Genomic DNA, 16334 nt, shown 5'->3' with positions numbered 1-16334 from the left:
AAAGGAAAGCAATCCTTTGGGATTGCTTTATTTAGATCAGTAAAATCTACACAAGTCCTCCACTTTCCATTGGGTTTGGGCACCAACACTGGGTTTGAAACCCAAGCTGGGTAGTATGCCTCTCTAATAAACTCGTTCTCCTTCAATTGCTCTACCTCCTCCTTAAGAGCCTTTGCTCGATCCTTGTCAAGCAATCTCATCTTCTGCTGTACTGCTGGATATCTTTCATCCACGTTGAGCACGTGGCTGATCACAGTTGGTGAGATACCCACCATATCCTTGTGAGACCAGGCGAAGACATCTTGATTCCTTCGCAAGAATTCTATCAGCTGTACTCTCACCTCAGCTTTCAACTTCTTTCCAATCTTGACCCCTCTCGTCGGGTCCTTCTCATCTATAGGGACCTCCTCTAACTCCTCGGACGGTCCCACATCACTCTCATAATCCCCAAAGCGAAGATCAAAATCTCTTCCCTCACTTTGGGCAACGCCCTATTTGGTGACTTCATCACCTGATGGGGTCTTCTGCTATTTTAAACTAGGAGTGCTCTCCTGGCTACACTCCTCTAACATCTCTTCATCGTTCACTACTACAAGACTTTGGTCTAAATCCATCTCATCCACCTCCTCTTTCTCAACACACACAATCATGTTGTTCTCCTTGGCACCCTTCTTCGCCTTAGCTATCGAGGCATTATAGCACTCTCTAGCTTCCCTTTGGTCTCCTTGGACACAGCCTATGCCAGTGCTGGTCGGGAACTTCATGCATAGGTGCCAAATTGAAACTACTGCATGCAAGTTGGTGAGTAGGGGTCGACCAATAACTACATTGTAGGCAGATGGGCAATCAACAATCAAAAACTCAGTCATTACAGTTTCATGCTTGGGAGCCTCCCCCGTCGTGACTGGTAACTTGATTGTCCCAGCTGGTGACAGTCCTTCTCCAGTAAACCCATAAATGACGTGAGCTTTATTGTGCTCCTGCTCAGAAGGTGTTTTCTTGCTGCCTGACTTATGACTCCCTGACCTGGAAGTCTCTGATCTGTGGCTCCTTGAGGGGGTCTTAGAGTTTCCCCTCTGAGTTGAGGCAGTGCGCAATCGGACTCCCTCCTCCTCATGACCAGGTGGGTTATCACCACCCCTGCCTGGTTTATCAGTTTTCTTACAACCAGCTTCTGTGGTCCTTGCCTCTGGGGCGGGTGTTACCCCAGGTGCAGCTTGAGCATTGGCCCGGGTCAATTGCGTAGCTGCCTCCAGAGCAAGTGCAGCTTCGCGATGCCGCCTGTCGGCCTCCTCCTGCTGTCGACGGATCTCCTCAGTCCTAGCGTCCATCTCCCGTCTCTGCTTGGCCATTTCCTCAGCAAAGGCCTCCTGCCTAGCATTGAACTGAGCTAGCTCCTCCTGGAATGCGCTCATGGTCTCCTGGAGCTCTTCAACTTCAGGAGCTACATCCTCAAGCACGACTCTAGGCTCATTCTCACGATCTTGAACGCTGGGACCCTCTGATCTAGCATGCTCCTTAGAGGTGCTTGCCCTCTTGGAGGCCGCGGTGGTGTTCTTAGGCGCCATATTGCTTCAGGGACTGTCCGTTCTTCTCTTCAGGCTCTCAATGAAAGCACCAAAATGTTGACTGTGTTTTTAGCCAACGACGTGAGAACATCAAATACGACAAGCTTTCAAGAGAATGTAACGACAACAGACAGTTTTCTCAATGAAAATAAATAACACAAGAGATTTTATAGTGGTTTAGCCCCGATAATCGGTAATAGCCTAATCCACTTAGAGATTTTATTACTGTATTCACACTCAAGATCAGATGAACCAGTGTCAACTGAGTTTCTTCAGTGTAAATATTCCAGAGTACAAAGAAGGGGTTCTCTCACACTTTCTCTCTCTAAAACACAGAATAATTCTCAATTTGCCAAAAAGTCCTGTTACGATCCTCCCAACCCTCTATTTATAGGCCTGGGATCCTCAACTGATATCCCCTTTAGATAGGGATATTTTATTATTCATCTTATATTTATATTACAAGAAATATTTAAAATACAACTGATTCCTCAATTTGAGTGAGGAATGAGAGATTCCCGGGTGCCTAGACCAATTCTTGCTGAAGTCGTTCTGGGGATTTTGACGTAGTCTCACATGCATGTTGGTTACTCCTTCAAGCTTTCCTTGGACTAAGGTGATATATGAATGGCTCTCCTCGGACCAAAGGTCATGCATGCTTGGCTCTCCTCGGACCAAGGTGGTCCGAGCCAACTCCCTTGGCCTCTCTCCTCGGGTAAGTCCGAGCCTACCTCCTTCAATCAAGGTCCGATCGGACCTTGTGGCCTTCTCCTCGGACCAAGGTGGTCCGAGCCAACCTTCTCTTGCCTTCTCCTCGGACCAAGGTGGTCCGAGCCAACCTTCTCTTGCTTCTCCTTGGACCAAGGTGGTCCGAGGCACTCTCCTTTAGCATCTCCCAACTATGTCCGATCGGACATTGTGTAGGCTCTCCTTGTCAAAATCTAAGTCTCAATTCTTGGCTTGCATGGGACTCCTTCTCCTTAGCTACTTACCCTGGACACGTTCGAGCCAACACTTAGGAAACCTTGGGAGGTTTACCTCGGACACACCCGAGCCAAATACTTGAGAGGCTCCTCAAGCTAAGGTCCGATCAGACCTGCTGCTTTTGTCCCTAGAGCCAAAATCCAAACCCCTCTTTTAAGCTCCTTAGACTTGGGTTTGAAACCAACACTTGGCTCAAATATTCTCCTCGGGTGTATTTGACTTGACTATAGCATCTCTCAAACAGTCCAAATTCTTAACTGATGTATTGGGCTACTCCTAAGCCAGATCATCAACTAATTCATGCCACATGTCAATTTTATTGCCACATCATCCTTTTCAAATTTTTGGGATAACAGAATAATAAATTGATTAATAGTTTTTGTGGTATCGAGCTTTACTACCATTTTTACTAATAAGTTAGTGAGTAATAAGAAATAAAAATTGTTGAAGGCGGTTTTTCTTAAAAATAAACTATTACTATATTATCTTTCTAGTTTTTTTTTTCTTTCTTAAAATCCAAACATAAATAATAAAATTAATCCAATTTTACTTTTATTTCCGTATAAATTTAAAATTCAAATATAAATTCATAATATTTCATTGCAATAATATATAAGGAGTTTCTTAGGTAGCGGCATTATTTTTGCCCTTACCGTAAAAGTGTTTTTATTAATTTTTGGCACTCGAAGAAATTATAATTTTTTTTTTTTGCATAATAACGTACATTATAGTTATAACAGGTATCCCGCCAATTTTTATGAAATTCTGATGAATTTAAAGTGCCGAAATCAGAGTTCAAATAGTATGTTTTCCACACGTATAAAAAAATCAAACACACGTGTAACTGGCTGTTTGAACTCTGATTTCGACACGGTAAATTATTTAGAATTTCTAAAAAATTGACAAGATGTTTGTTATACGTATAACATACGTTATCATAAAAAAAAATTATAATTTTAACAAGTGCTAAAAATAAAAAATACTCATACCGTAGGCTTATCAACTAAGAAAATTCCATAATATATGTTTGCATGACATAAGAATACCATATGAAAACGAAACTAACACTATCTTTTTTGAACTTAGACTGAGTAGTCTCACAAATAAAACACTCCATATCCATAATGACTTAGCTACCTAGGCTCACTCACTGACAATCACATTGTGATGATCTAGTCATAAATTAAGGCTAAGCAATATTCCAATTTGCTTTGAGCTCATTTTCGAGATGTGCAAGTTCATCTTCTGGCAATACCACAGTCACAACTCGTCCATTTATATCATCGTCTTTCCCATTTTTTGGGCCACCAGAATGAACCAAAACAAGCCCTTCATTACCAACCCCTTCAATACTAAAATTTGCAAAAATAGGCTTTTGCCCTATCATTTGCAACTCATAAATTTCTACATCTTCCAAATTCACTAACGTGAGATTGGCTCCATACACCAAATAATCCACTTTCCCAACCATTTCTTTAACTGCTTTATCCTCGCCTATTTTTCTCTCTGCAATCAGAAATGCTAATTCTGAGACATTATTAACTTCAGAGTCTCTTTCAACTGTGCTTAAAACCATACTCTTGTTGTTTGGAATACGGTATTTATCGCCACGTGGATATTTGTACCAACAAATTGTGACCACTTTTGAAGATGAGTTTTTCCTTATCTGGGATAAGGATTTCCATATCACAGCGGAGAGTATCTCAAACCTGGAAAAATTGGCTGCTTTCTTACCACAAGTGTTCGACATTAGAAGGTTGAGTTGTTTGGCACTCACCTTAAAGCAACGAGTTCTCATATTTTGACCGATATTGGCAGGTAATGACCAATGATTTTCCGGAGGTGGATCCAACTCCTCCACTGAAAATGGTTTTGATTGTTTTGGGCTTGTCACGTGCATGGAATCTTTAGGCACGTGACCGGCCATGATTTGGGCCCATGTGTTCATGAACATTGAAGCCGATGCTATATCACCAAGCATATGAGCCCAACTAAGGCCCACAGACAGTCCTCCGCATTTGAACCGGGTAAACTGGAATGAAATATTATCAATAGGTTTACATATAAATATATATATATATATATACATACACATGGTATTTTTCAATGTATATAGACTGGTATCCTTAGAGCGTCTCCAATGCTATAACAATAGTACATTGTTATATTTAGTACATTTTAACAAAAGTATCACTATAACGGTGCTCTAGAAAATGGGTCAAATTTGACACATGTTAAAAGTTATATTAAATTTGATTCAGCAATAAATGTCACTTTTTTATTTATCATATTGTCACTAATTTAATAGTTAACAATTAATGACCAATTATATTAAAAATTCACTTATTTTACAATAAAAAATAAAATAAAAATTGTATATTATCAATAAATATTAAATAAATTATTGATCTTTTAATTAATTTACATCTTGTGCATTGGATGTCAATTGTAAATATTAAGCCAAATAAATGATTATTTCAGATTTTGTGCCAAATTTGATACAAAATTTACATATTGAATTAGAGATGGTCTTAGACTAACAAAGTTTAACAGTCAGTTACTCTACTGATTGCTCAGTAATTTTGTTGGTTAATACCAGCAATTATAAGCTTCCTTTCCAAACACACTAACATTTTTTTTTAATAATACCATATTTAATTAAATTACTATAAAAATACCAGTATATGTTTGTACATTTCAAACAATAGTAAGTTTCATATTTTTCAAAAATGAACACCACCATTTTTTGTGTGTAACTTCAATATTGTATCACTATATTTAAGCTAACGAGACCTATCATTTTAAAATTGGTTCATAATGTAAAAAAATAATAAATCTAATTCATATTAACAATTAAAATATTTGCAAATTAATTAATAGTTGCCTTTAAAATTTCCAAAGTTTTTCACTATTTTTCAATTAACAGTAACTATTAAATATTTTTAAACAAATTTAAATTTGATAATTTTCCTATATATTCACATGGCCCAAAATGTTTCTAAAATTCATAGCATCTACAGGTAAAATACACAAATTTTCATTCAAAAAATTGAGCGTCTTTGAAAAAAAAAAGATTAAACTATAATATTATATTAATTACTGCTTTAAAAAATGAAGGACTTAATTGTAAATTATTTCTCAAGAACTAGATTGGAATTCATGACAAAAAGCTTTGATAAAAACAAGTTATAGACTGACAAACAATGTCACTTACTAAAAAAACTTAAAAATAAGCCATTTCTCTAATAGGAATGGTTTACTTCGCATAACTAATTTTTTCTCTCATTGAATCTTACCACGTTTAAAACAAAAGATTTGCACGTACCACATTTTATGTTCGTGTGGTTGACTTGAAAATTTGTGATGACATTAGTTTATTGGAAAATTTGGGTTTATATTTTTTTGGACCCTGTGTTTTTTCCCATTATTTGTTTAGACCCTGTGTTTTGACAAATTATTTTTTAGAGCCTATGTTTTGTAAAATGGTTAAAATAGAACCCTAAACCCGATTTTGGTCAATGTTTTCTCAACTAAAATCACAAATAATTTACCAAACTAACAATTCAGAACAAAAATAAAATTATTCCGCTTAAAAACTGTGTTGTTATATTTAATTTTTTCTTCATTAAAATTGAGTTTAAGGTTCTATTTTAACCATTTCACAAAACATAGGGTCCAAAAAATAATTTGTCAAAACACATGGTCCAAACAGGTAATGAGACAAAACACAGGGTCCAAAAATGTATAAACCCGGAAAACTTTACAATAATGTGGTAAAACTCGAATAGTGGTATAATTAAGCTAAAAGTATTGCTATTTGGTATCTTAAGATGTTTAACACCACATGAGGTGTCACTTTATAGTTAGTTCGTGATACATCATAATACTTATTAAATTCAAAAATAAGGGTCTAATATTGAATTGTACCAATATAGTTATGCATCCTCCTTGTGTGGTGTTGGACACTAATAGTATCTCTTAGCATTTCTCTTAAACTTAGTATATGAAAAATGCTAAGGAGCACAAGTGGTATCCAACGCCATATAAAATTAACACATTATTATTAGTGCAATCTAATATTAAAATCCACCCAATTTAGTTTAATAATAAATAGGGGCATCCTAACTAATTAACTAACTGTGAAGTTGTTATAAATCATTCATTAAAAATTTAGTCACATTAATGGCATGTAAAAGTAAGAACGCCACTACTATTGTGTTTCAACTTTAGGGACAAGTCATTTACTTATAAAAAATAAAAATAAAAAAACTTTTCTTGTCTTGTTCTGTGATAGCGACTAGACAAAAGGTTCACAGGAACAGCCAATAAATGGCCAAAAATATTGAATTTTTCTGGACAATTATGAATTCCCAATGTAGAAAGCTGCCTACTCCATACTTGAGAGGAAAGATAATAATAATAATAAAGAAGCATTTTCATACATGTATTGTTATTCTAACAAAAAAAGAAGTTGGTCGGTCCTTAAAAGAAAAGTGACAACATATTTAATGAGGATTTTAGACCTCACAAAAAGCGAACTTAACCGTTTCAAAGTTAATATATATTATACTCTCTAATATATAATATGAGACTAGTAGGGACTGTATTTTGTATTTATCCATATAACATTTTAGTTTTCGGCAGATACTTTCTGCAAATTTTTAAATTTTTTTAAATAATTTAAGGTGCTAAAATTATAATTCAAATAATTTACTGTTAAGGTCGTGCAAAAATCCAAAATATTGAATAAATCGCTCAAACCAACTGTTCGAACACTGAAAAAATCAAAATCAACATAACCAAAAACCATTGAAACTGCCTTGGCGAAAACCGACATTAAGTTGGTCCGTTTATAAGTTGGTAGCAAACCAACCGTACAAACTGAAACTAACCGAATAGGCTTAGGTTCCAAATTTGTGGATGTAACATTGTAAATATGTGTTTAGGTTTTCAAATCTTCAAGTTAACAAATTAAATTAATCATTTTCATATTAAAAAAATCTCAAAAATAGATTCCAATAATCTATATTTTTTAAAACTTAAATTTCCCAAAAATATTATTTAAAAATAGAAAGCAAATAAAAAATATAAAGTTTGATTTGAGCGGTTTTAACTGACCAAACTGCAGTCTAAATCGGTCAATTTTTTTTTTGTATTGCAAATAGGTCGGTCAGTTTTTGGATCACACAAACCCGAACCAAAAATTGAAATCTTGATTTTAGAATAAGAAAAAATCATCCAAACCGACCAATGTTCAGCCATACTTATTGTATGCATGTTTGTTTTATTTTTTATGGGGGAATGAAAAAAGTTGTTTAAATTCTAATTTAGCACCCTAAATTACATAAAAAAATTTAATTTTGTAAAAATTTTTTTATAACTATAATATACATAGTCAATTAAAAAAAATATTAATTACAACTTATCCGTGTAATAAAAACGGTAAAAGCTCCAATGATATATATGTTATCGAAATTAATATTATATTTTTTAAAAGTACTCTAATCTTTTACTCTAAATTTCCACTTATAGTTTGTAACATGTTTAATATGATTAAACCCTTGTAATAAATATGATATCGTGTAGATCATTTTGTATATCTCTTAATGTTATCTATATAATAAAACCAAAATAAAAGAATCAATTAAGTTGTCAGATCGAATGTTTTCCCATATATATATATTAAAAGTGACTTATATATATAAAAAAAAAGTGTATATCTTTATTTATTTTTTCTAAAAAAAATCACGAACCTGCAGAAGGACTAGAGGCGAGAAGCCAATATCAGGGCCTAGAACTTGGTTATAACAAAGACGATCGTGAAACGAACAGCCCATTTCCACCATATCCAAACACTCCTCCACCGTCAACTCCTCGCAAAAAGCTTCGATAATCCGTACACCGGCATCGTTGCACTTGATGTACGGATGACCGGAGGCGTCGGACCTCCGAATTCTCCCTGCGGCTGGGAAGAACCAATCGAGAAGCTCAAACAATGGCCGTTTCAGCTCTTGAATGGTTATTCCACCATCGGACGGAATTACCGGTTTATCGTCGGTGTCAGTGGTGATCCTTTTGAAGAAGTAAACCCCTTTGATGTAATGAAACTTCACCGCCAAGTCCATGTTGGTTAATTCTCGGTCTACGTTTTCTCCACGCACGGTTCCGGGCACGACGGTGGAGAGTTTTGCTCCGGTGATAGGGATTTCGGCGGTCGTTCTTGGCGGCAACATTTTTTTTTTTTTTGACAAATAATTTGGTTGGTTGGATTTTTCTTTCTCAGCTGCAATATATATATATATGTGTATTATAATTAGAGATTTGATATATTTTTCTCTGAATTCGAAAAGTGAATGATAATTTGTCTAATATTTGTGGTTGTGGAGGGAAATATATATAGAAATGGTAATTTGAGAGACGTACGTAGCAAGGTTTGCCATAATAAATTGAAGTGCAGAGCTGTAAACTGTCACATGATCGAGAACGGTCCCAAATTAAATGCCTGCTTTATTAATTTACGACAGATCAACATTTACTGTTTTATTTTTATTTTTATTTTTTATATTTAATAATTAAGAGGCGGTTGCATTTTTAATTTATGTAGATTTAAGTAAATGTTAAAGTAGAAATTTGTTAAGAAAATTATTAACGAATAGTAATTGGTGAGGGACATTAATGTTGTTGCACAATGAGATGATATATCATTATTGTGGTATAATTCAATATGAGTTTCTACATATTTCAATTTCATAAGTATTAAGGGACATCGCTAACCAACTATTAGTTGCCACATCATGTGGTGCTGGATAGTTTAATGTACCAAATAACAATATAGTCCCAGCAACAACGTCCAAGTAAGAGATGTCCTAAAATATTACATATTCTTAAATTGTACACAAAAATTATATATTATGATGTATAATTAATCTCAACCATTAAATTAAAAATATTATGTAATTAATTCTAGGAATATTCTCAAATGAGAAGTGCTAAGTAGACTCTATATTACAATCTCTTTTGCATTCTCTTTAATCTAGTGAGATATGTTATCTTTGAAATAAGGTGTATTTTTATATAATAAATAGTCACAATATTTTAACTTTATTACAGTTATGCTATTATAATTAAATATCTCAACTTACTTCTTTATTTTATTTTTTATTTTTTTAAGGTACTCACTTCTTTTTTTTTATAATTCTTTAAAAATAAACAAATAGCATAACAGAAATAGATATAGTGATGTGTGTGTATATATCTTTATTTATATTCATATAAATAAATTTATATTATTGAGTTAGTAACTGTACTCATTTGAGTTTTTTTTAATAAAATATATAGATTAAGTTAATAACGTTGAATCCATATTTTCTTTTGTTATTTGTTATAAATACATATAATAATTATAAATAAATTTGAGAGAAAATAAAAAATTAATATGAACTATTTTCAGCTTAGGGAATTATAGAAAAAAAAATGAGTTACTTAAAAAAATAAATAAATAAAGAAGTGAGTTAAGTTATTTAATTATAATGATATAATTGAAATAAAGTTAAAATATTATGGCTATTTATTATATAAAAATTGGCACTTTTAAAAGATGATATATGTCAAGAGAATGCAAAAAAGAGTGTAATATAGAGTCTTCTTAGCACTCATTTTCTCAAAATGCAACTATGCATAACTTTAAGTGAGAACTACATCATTTTTATTTGTACAGTTGAGATTAATTATACATTATTAATTTTTGTGTACAATTTAAGAGTGTGTCAATCATTTCACTAAAAATATCTCTAATTAAAATTAATTACGCATTATATTCTATAAAAAAAATGTGTACACGTGTTAGGTGCACACAAAATAATAATCTTGTGTATTTAGAAATTAAGGAGTACATTTAGAAAATTAATAATATAATTAACTAACTAACTTACTCGAAAGATAAGATCATTTTGATTTCGCTCCAACTATTTTCATTTAAGGACACTTTTTTTCTTCTTTATATTCATTTGGGCATTTGTTGTAATTTCTCCAAAACTCATCCACCAAGCTAGGCAGCGGAGAGGTTGTTGCCTCCTAGTTACTAAAATTTTGTATCTTTTATTTATTGGGTGTGGGAGCAACAATACAGTGACCTTACAGATTTGTCACATTTATGTATAAGAACTTACAACATCCAACCGTTTGGAAAATCAATTATTTATTTTATTTTTTTGAAAGGGACTGGGAAATCACTTTCAAAACTATAAATGAGACACAATGCATAAATAAAAGCCTCATAATTTTATCGTACTTTCTCTTTCCACGAAACTTGTCAATTATATCATAACGGCCTTTAAATAATTTTAAAAAATATATATATAATAGTATTTTTTGTTTTTGTTTTGACATTATGAAATTAATCTTTTCTCTATACAGCCAAAAATAATACCAAAAATATATTTTTAGTTATACTATTTTCAAAGAACGAAATATTCTTAATTTCAATATCTTAATTATTTTAAAAATCATTTTCTAACAATTTTCTATTGTTAATATTTAAAAATAATAATAATAATAATGTAGTTCGATATTTAAAATAAATTCAAATACACAATAGTGTTAGTTATTTTTCAATTATATATTTTGTCATTTATTTTTTCAAAACTACGGGTTATACACAAAGTATAACTGCTGTATTGTCTTTACGTTGAATAAAAGGTTCTCTAGTAACATCAAAGGCTTTGGGTGGTGCAAACTTAGTATGATCCACTCCATCATCAATTGCACAACTAAGAACCTTATCCATTTTGGAGCTCTGCATTCCCAGCATTTCCCTTATTGGTAGTTTTGCCCTTATTTGTAGAGGCGTTATCTATTTTTGGCACCTAGAGAAATTATAACATAATTTTTTTTATATGACAACGTATATAATAGTTATAGCAAGCATCTTACCAATTTTAGGAAAATTTTGAATAAATTAAAGTGTTGAAATCAAGGTTCAAGCAGTCTTTTTATACTAGTATAAAAAAAATCAGACATGCGTGCAAGCGATAATTTGAACCTTGATTTCGTCACCATAATTATTCAAAAATTTTTTTAAATAGGTGCAGTGTTTGCTATAACTACAATATACAATGTCATATAACAAGATTTCAGTTATAATTTATTCATCTTCTACAATACTCAAATCTTTGTTTCAAGATTTGGTTTGTGTTGAACACATAATCATGGGAGCAAAGAAATTCTACTTGGATATGTGCTTGATGAATGTGATTATTGATTCAAAGTCTTCATCAACAAAGTATGAGACTACCCTATGGGATGACATACTTAAGGTGAATGATATCATCAAATTCTTTGTTTCTAAATGTGTAGATTTCAAGAATTTGAATAAAATGTATTTGCTACTATATATTTGTGAGTTTGAGTTTATAATTTATATTAAAAGTAAAATGAGGAATGTTAATGAATAATTCAAGGTCTGTTATTATACTTGTTTTGTTAGTAAAATCATTGATCATCATGTGAAATATGGTAATTGTAAATTTAGCTGTAATAAGATTAGGATTAAGACAACTGATGTTGAGATCATTGCACTCCTAAATGAATTTAATCGGGCTACTTTATTTGATGATGAGATCTTTATGACCTTAATTAAATTTAATGCAATCAGTGAGGAATGCATGGTAACCCTAATTAAGAATAGTGCATTTAATGAGGAATGCATGATAACTCAAAGGAAATTGACATAGTTTATGCATATAGTGATGAGACTAATGCAACCTTAAGAGAAGGTAAACATGTCAATGCATTTGATGTTGAGATCATTGCAACTTTGAGTGAAATTAATGAAACACAGGGAAAGATGCAAGGATGGTGATATGATACTTGTGCCACCATTCATGCACCCTATGATAAGACTCTTTTCAAAACCTTTGAAAATAAAAAGGATGGACTTGAGTCCAAATGGGAAATGAAAAGAGATCAAAGGTACTTAGAAGGGGTTGCATTGATTTGTGTTTCACTAAAGGGAAGAAAGTGACCAAAACTAATGTTTTCTATGTTCTCAATATGACTAGAAACATTATAAGTGGAAGTCTATTGGGTAAACCTGGTATCAAAATGAAGTTTGAATCGAGTAAATTAATTTGGACTAAATTGAGCACTTTTGTAGGAAATAGTCACTCATGTAATGGGATGATCAAATTTTGTACTCTTGATAATGACAATAGTAATGTGGCATCAAGTTCTTGTAATGTGATTAATTTTAGTTCTATTACTTTGTGGTATAATAGACTTCCTCATATAGGTTATAGCACAACTATAAGAGTTGTTAAATGTGTATTAATTAATTGTGATGTGAATGAGCATGAGCATGATAAATATGAATTATATGTTAAATCTAAAATGGTTAAGAAATATTTTCCTAGTGTTGATAGATGTTCGAACATGCTAGATTTAATACATAGTAATTTATGTGAATTAAATGACATGTTGACTAGAGAAGAAAATTGATACTTCATAACCTTTATAGGTGATTACTCTAGGTGTACTTATGTGTATTTGCGTAAAAGTAAACACGAGGCATTTAAAATCTATAAAGCTAAAGTAGAAAATCAATTGGAAAGGAAAATTAAAACTCTTAGAAGTGATAAAGGTGGTGAATATTTTTCAAATGATTTTAATGTTTTTTGTGAACAACATGATATTGTTCATGAATGCACTGCACCATACACTCCACAACAAAATAGGATAGCTGAAAAGAGAATAGGACATATCTTGGGATGATTAATTCTATGTTTTACATACTAAATTGTGTTATAATTTGTGGGGTGAAGCTTTGCTAGCTACGTGTCATATATTGAATCGAATTACTATGAAAAAGAGAAATGGGTCTCCATATATGAGTTATGGAAAGGAAAGAGGCCTAAGATAGGCTATCTTAAAGTGTGGGGGTGTCTTGCTTATTGCAAGAGCACATAGCCTAAAAGACCAAGTTGGGTCCAAAGGCCGTTAAGTGTGCATTAATTGGCTATGCACTTAAATCCCATCATCTAATTAATCATCAATTATTTTCCCCAATGCCTAAAAATCTCCAATATATTTCCCAAATTCCCAGAAATACCCCTAGGCTCCCCCGAGCTGGGTATAAATCCTCACTGTGACAATATCGCTAAATCGCTCACCAGGATCACCTCGAGCCTTATGCTGCAAATACATCCACATAATAATGTGGTCTTAACAATTATCACACATAATCATGTTTATGCCCTCAACGGCCAAAATTACAAATATGCCCTTATAATCTAAACAGGGCATATATGCATACTAATACTCGTAGTCATGCATTTTACATATTCATATAATCATATAAGCATGCTTATCACATAATCATGCATTTAATAATTTAAATCACATATAAACCAATTATGCTCTCCCGGCACACTAATCAAGGCCCTTAAGCCTTATTAGTAATTTTGGGTCATTATAGTATATGTCGGTGACGTGCTGATTAAGTCGAAGAAGGCTAAAGAGCACATCGAGGACCTACGAAGATCCTTTAACATCTTGAACAAATATCAGATGAAGCTGAACCCCCTTGAGTGTTCCTTTGGTGTTGGATCAGGGAAATTTTTTGGGATTCATTATAAACTCGCGAGGAATCGAAGCTAATCCCAAAAATATCAAGGCCCTGATCGAGATGCAGTCACCTGCCAAGATTAAAGATGTTCAAAGCCTAACTGGGAGGATTGCCACTTTGAGTAGATTCATTTCTAAGTCAACAGACAAGTGCATTCCATTTTTTAATCTACTCAGAGGCAACAAGAAGTTCGAATGGACAGAACAGTGCGAGCAAGCTTTTCAGGCGCTAAAATCCCACATGTTGCGACCACCAATCTTGTCCAAGTCGGTCAAAAAAGAAACTTTGTTCATCTACTTGGCAGTCACGGAGTATGCGCCTAGCGCTGTTTTGATCAGAGAGGGGGACTACGTTCAAAAAGCTTTGTACTATGTAAGCAAGAGGTTAGTGGGAGCAAAATTACGGTATCCAACCATTGAGAAGTTAGCCTATTGCTTGATCTGGTCTCCAGAAAGTTGCAACCATACTTTCAAGCTCACCCCATCATGGTACTCACCGACCAGCCAACGACAAGTCTTGCAGAAACCAGAAGTCGCTGGTCGATTATTAAAATGGGCAGTCGAACTTGGGTAGTTTGATATTTCTTATTCTCCATGAGCAGCTGTGAAAGGACAGACTCTAGCAGACTTTGTCGCAGAATTCAGTGGAATCCCAACTATCGAACCGATGGAAGAAACTGAACTCCAAAGTCAAGATCAAGTTCCTTCATGGAAATTGTTCGTAGATGGCTCTTCCAACGAGCATAATGCTGGAGCAGGACTGATCTTGGTTACAGCAGAAGGATACTGGTTCCATTGTGCAATCAGATTAGACTTTACAGCGTCCAATAATGAAGCTGAATACGAAGCACTGCTCGCAGGTTTAAGACTAGCCAAGGACATGGATATAAAGTCACTAGAAATTTATAGTGATTCCTAGCTAGTGGTCAATCAGATTATGGGAGAGTATCAGGCTAGGGGTCTCAGGATGGTTGCTTACTTAAACAAAGCAAAAGACTTATTGGCACAATTTGAAAAGTATACTCTCCAACAAGTACCTCGCGATCAGAACTCGAATGTTGATGCCTTGGCCAAGTTAGCAAGCGCGAAGGATGCTGACACCTTGAATATAGTACCAGTTGAGCATTTGTTAGCATCGAGCATTCGGGCAGAAGAGTCTTCACTGGTGATTCAAGTGACAGACATATGGATAAAGCCCATCAAAAAATACCTTGAGCAAGGATTGCTGCCAGCGAGAAGAAACAAGGCAAGGACTCTCCAGAGGTAGTCGGCTCGACGGAATTCTATATAGAAGAGGGTACTCGATGCCTCTGTTAAGATGTGTTTCAAAGGAGAAATACAAGGAATTGATGAAAGAAGTCCATGAAGGTTTTTGTGGAGATCACGCTGGGGGGAAAAGTTTGTCGAAGAAAATCTTAAGGCAAGGGTATTTCTGGCCTACCATGAATGAGGACTCTATGGATTTCGTTCGGAAATGTGACAAGTGTCAGATATTCTTCAAGATACCTCGAGCAGTCCCAAATGAGCTGAAACAGATGCAAAGCCTGTGGCCATTTGTAGTATGGGGGATTGATTTGATCGGGTCTTTACCTGCAGGAAAAGGGATTGTCAGATGTGCAGTAGTTGCTGTTGGCTACTTCACAAAGTGGGCCAAGGTTGAGCCACTTGCAAGAATAATGACCAAGAAAGTTTTGGATTTTGTGGTCAAGAATATCGTGTGTCGGTATGGGTTGCCAAGGAAATTTGTCTCTGATAATGGCACACAATTTGACAATGATCTTTTCACTGATTTTTGCGAGAGGCACGGGATTATAAAGAATTTTTCATCGGTAGCTCATCCACAAGCAAATGGACAAGTTGAAGCTGTCAACAAAACCCTAAAGGACACATTGAAGAAAATGCTCGAAGGAGCAAAGGGAGCATGGCCAAAACAACTATCAAAAGTCCTTTGGTCGTATAGAACATCCCATCGAACAATTACAGGCCATACTCCATTTTCCTTGGCCTATGGGTATGAGGCCATGTTTCTTGTTGAGCTAGGCCCACCATCACATAGAAGGTTGGCATACGTTCAAAGTACTAACGATCAGTTATTGATGGAGTCTTTGGACTTGGTTGACGAAAGGCACGAGCAAGCCCAATTTCGAGTGATAGCTTATCAGC

At 34.2% G+C, this 16334-nt stretch overlaps 1 protein-coding gene across 1 annotated transcript; it reads right to left on the bottom strand.

Moving 5' to 3' along the window:
• Window positions 1-3548: 3548 nt before the first annotated feature.
• On the bottom strand, window positions 3549-8928 carry LOC133788898 (protein ECERIFERUM 2). Its single transcript, XM_062226544.1, has 2 exons — window positions 8306-8928; window positions 3549-4584 (listed from the first exon to the last, which is right to left on the bottom strand). Exons 1-2 carry the CDS (start codon window positions 8783-8785, stop codon window positions 3742-3744), a joined length of 1323 nt encoding a protein of 440 aa, XP_062082528.1. The 5' UTR covers window positions 8786-8928; the 3' UTR covers window positions 3549-3741.
• Between the last annotated feature and the right edge of the window lie 7406 nt (window positions 8929-16334).

This window comes from Humulus lupulus, chromosome 7 (assembly GCF_963169125.1).
Source record: "Humulus lupulus chromosome 7, drHumLupu1.1, whole genome shotgun sequence".
NCBI lineage: Eukaryota > Viridiplantae > Streptophyta > Magnoliopsida > Rosales > Cannabaceae > Humulus > Humulus lupulus.
Note: the sequence above shows the minus strand (reverse complement) of the source record. Positions and strands in the feature narration are given on the sequence as shown.

Bases quoted from the DNA above. Each gene is read 5' to 3' on its own strand.
- LOC133788898 (XM_062226544.1), bottom strand. From the start codon at position 8,785: ATGTTGCCGCCAAGAACGACCGCCGAAATCCCTATCACCGGAGCAAAA. The intron at 4,585-8,305 runs GTTCGTGATTTT...ATTTCATTCCAG, and splicing joins CGCCTCTAGTCCTTCTGCAG to TTTACCCGGTTCAAATGCGG.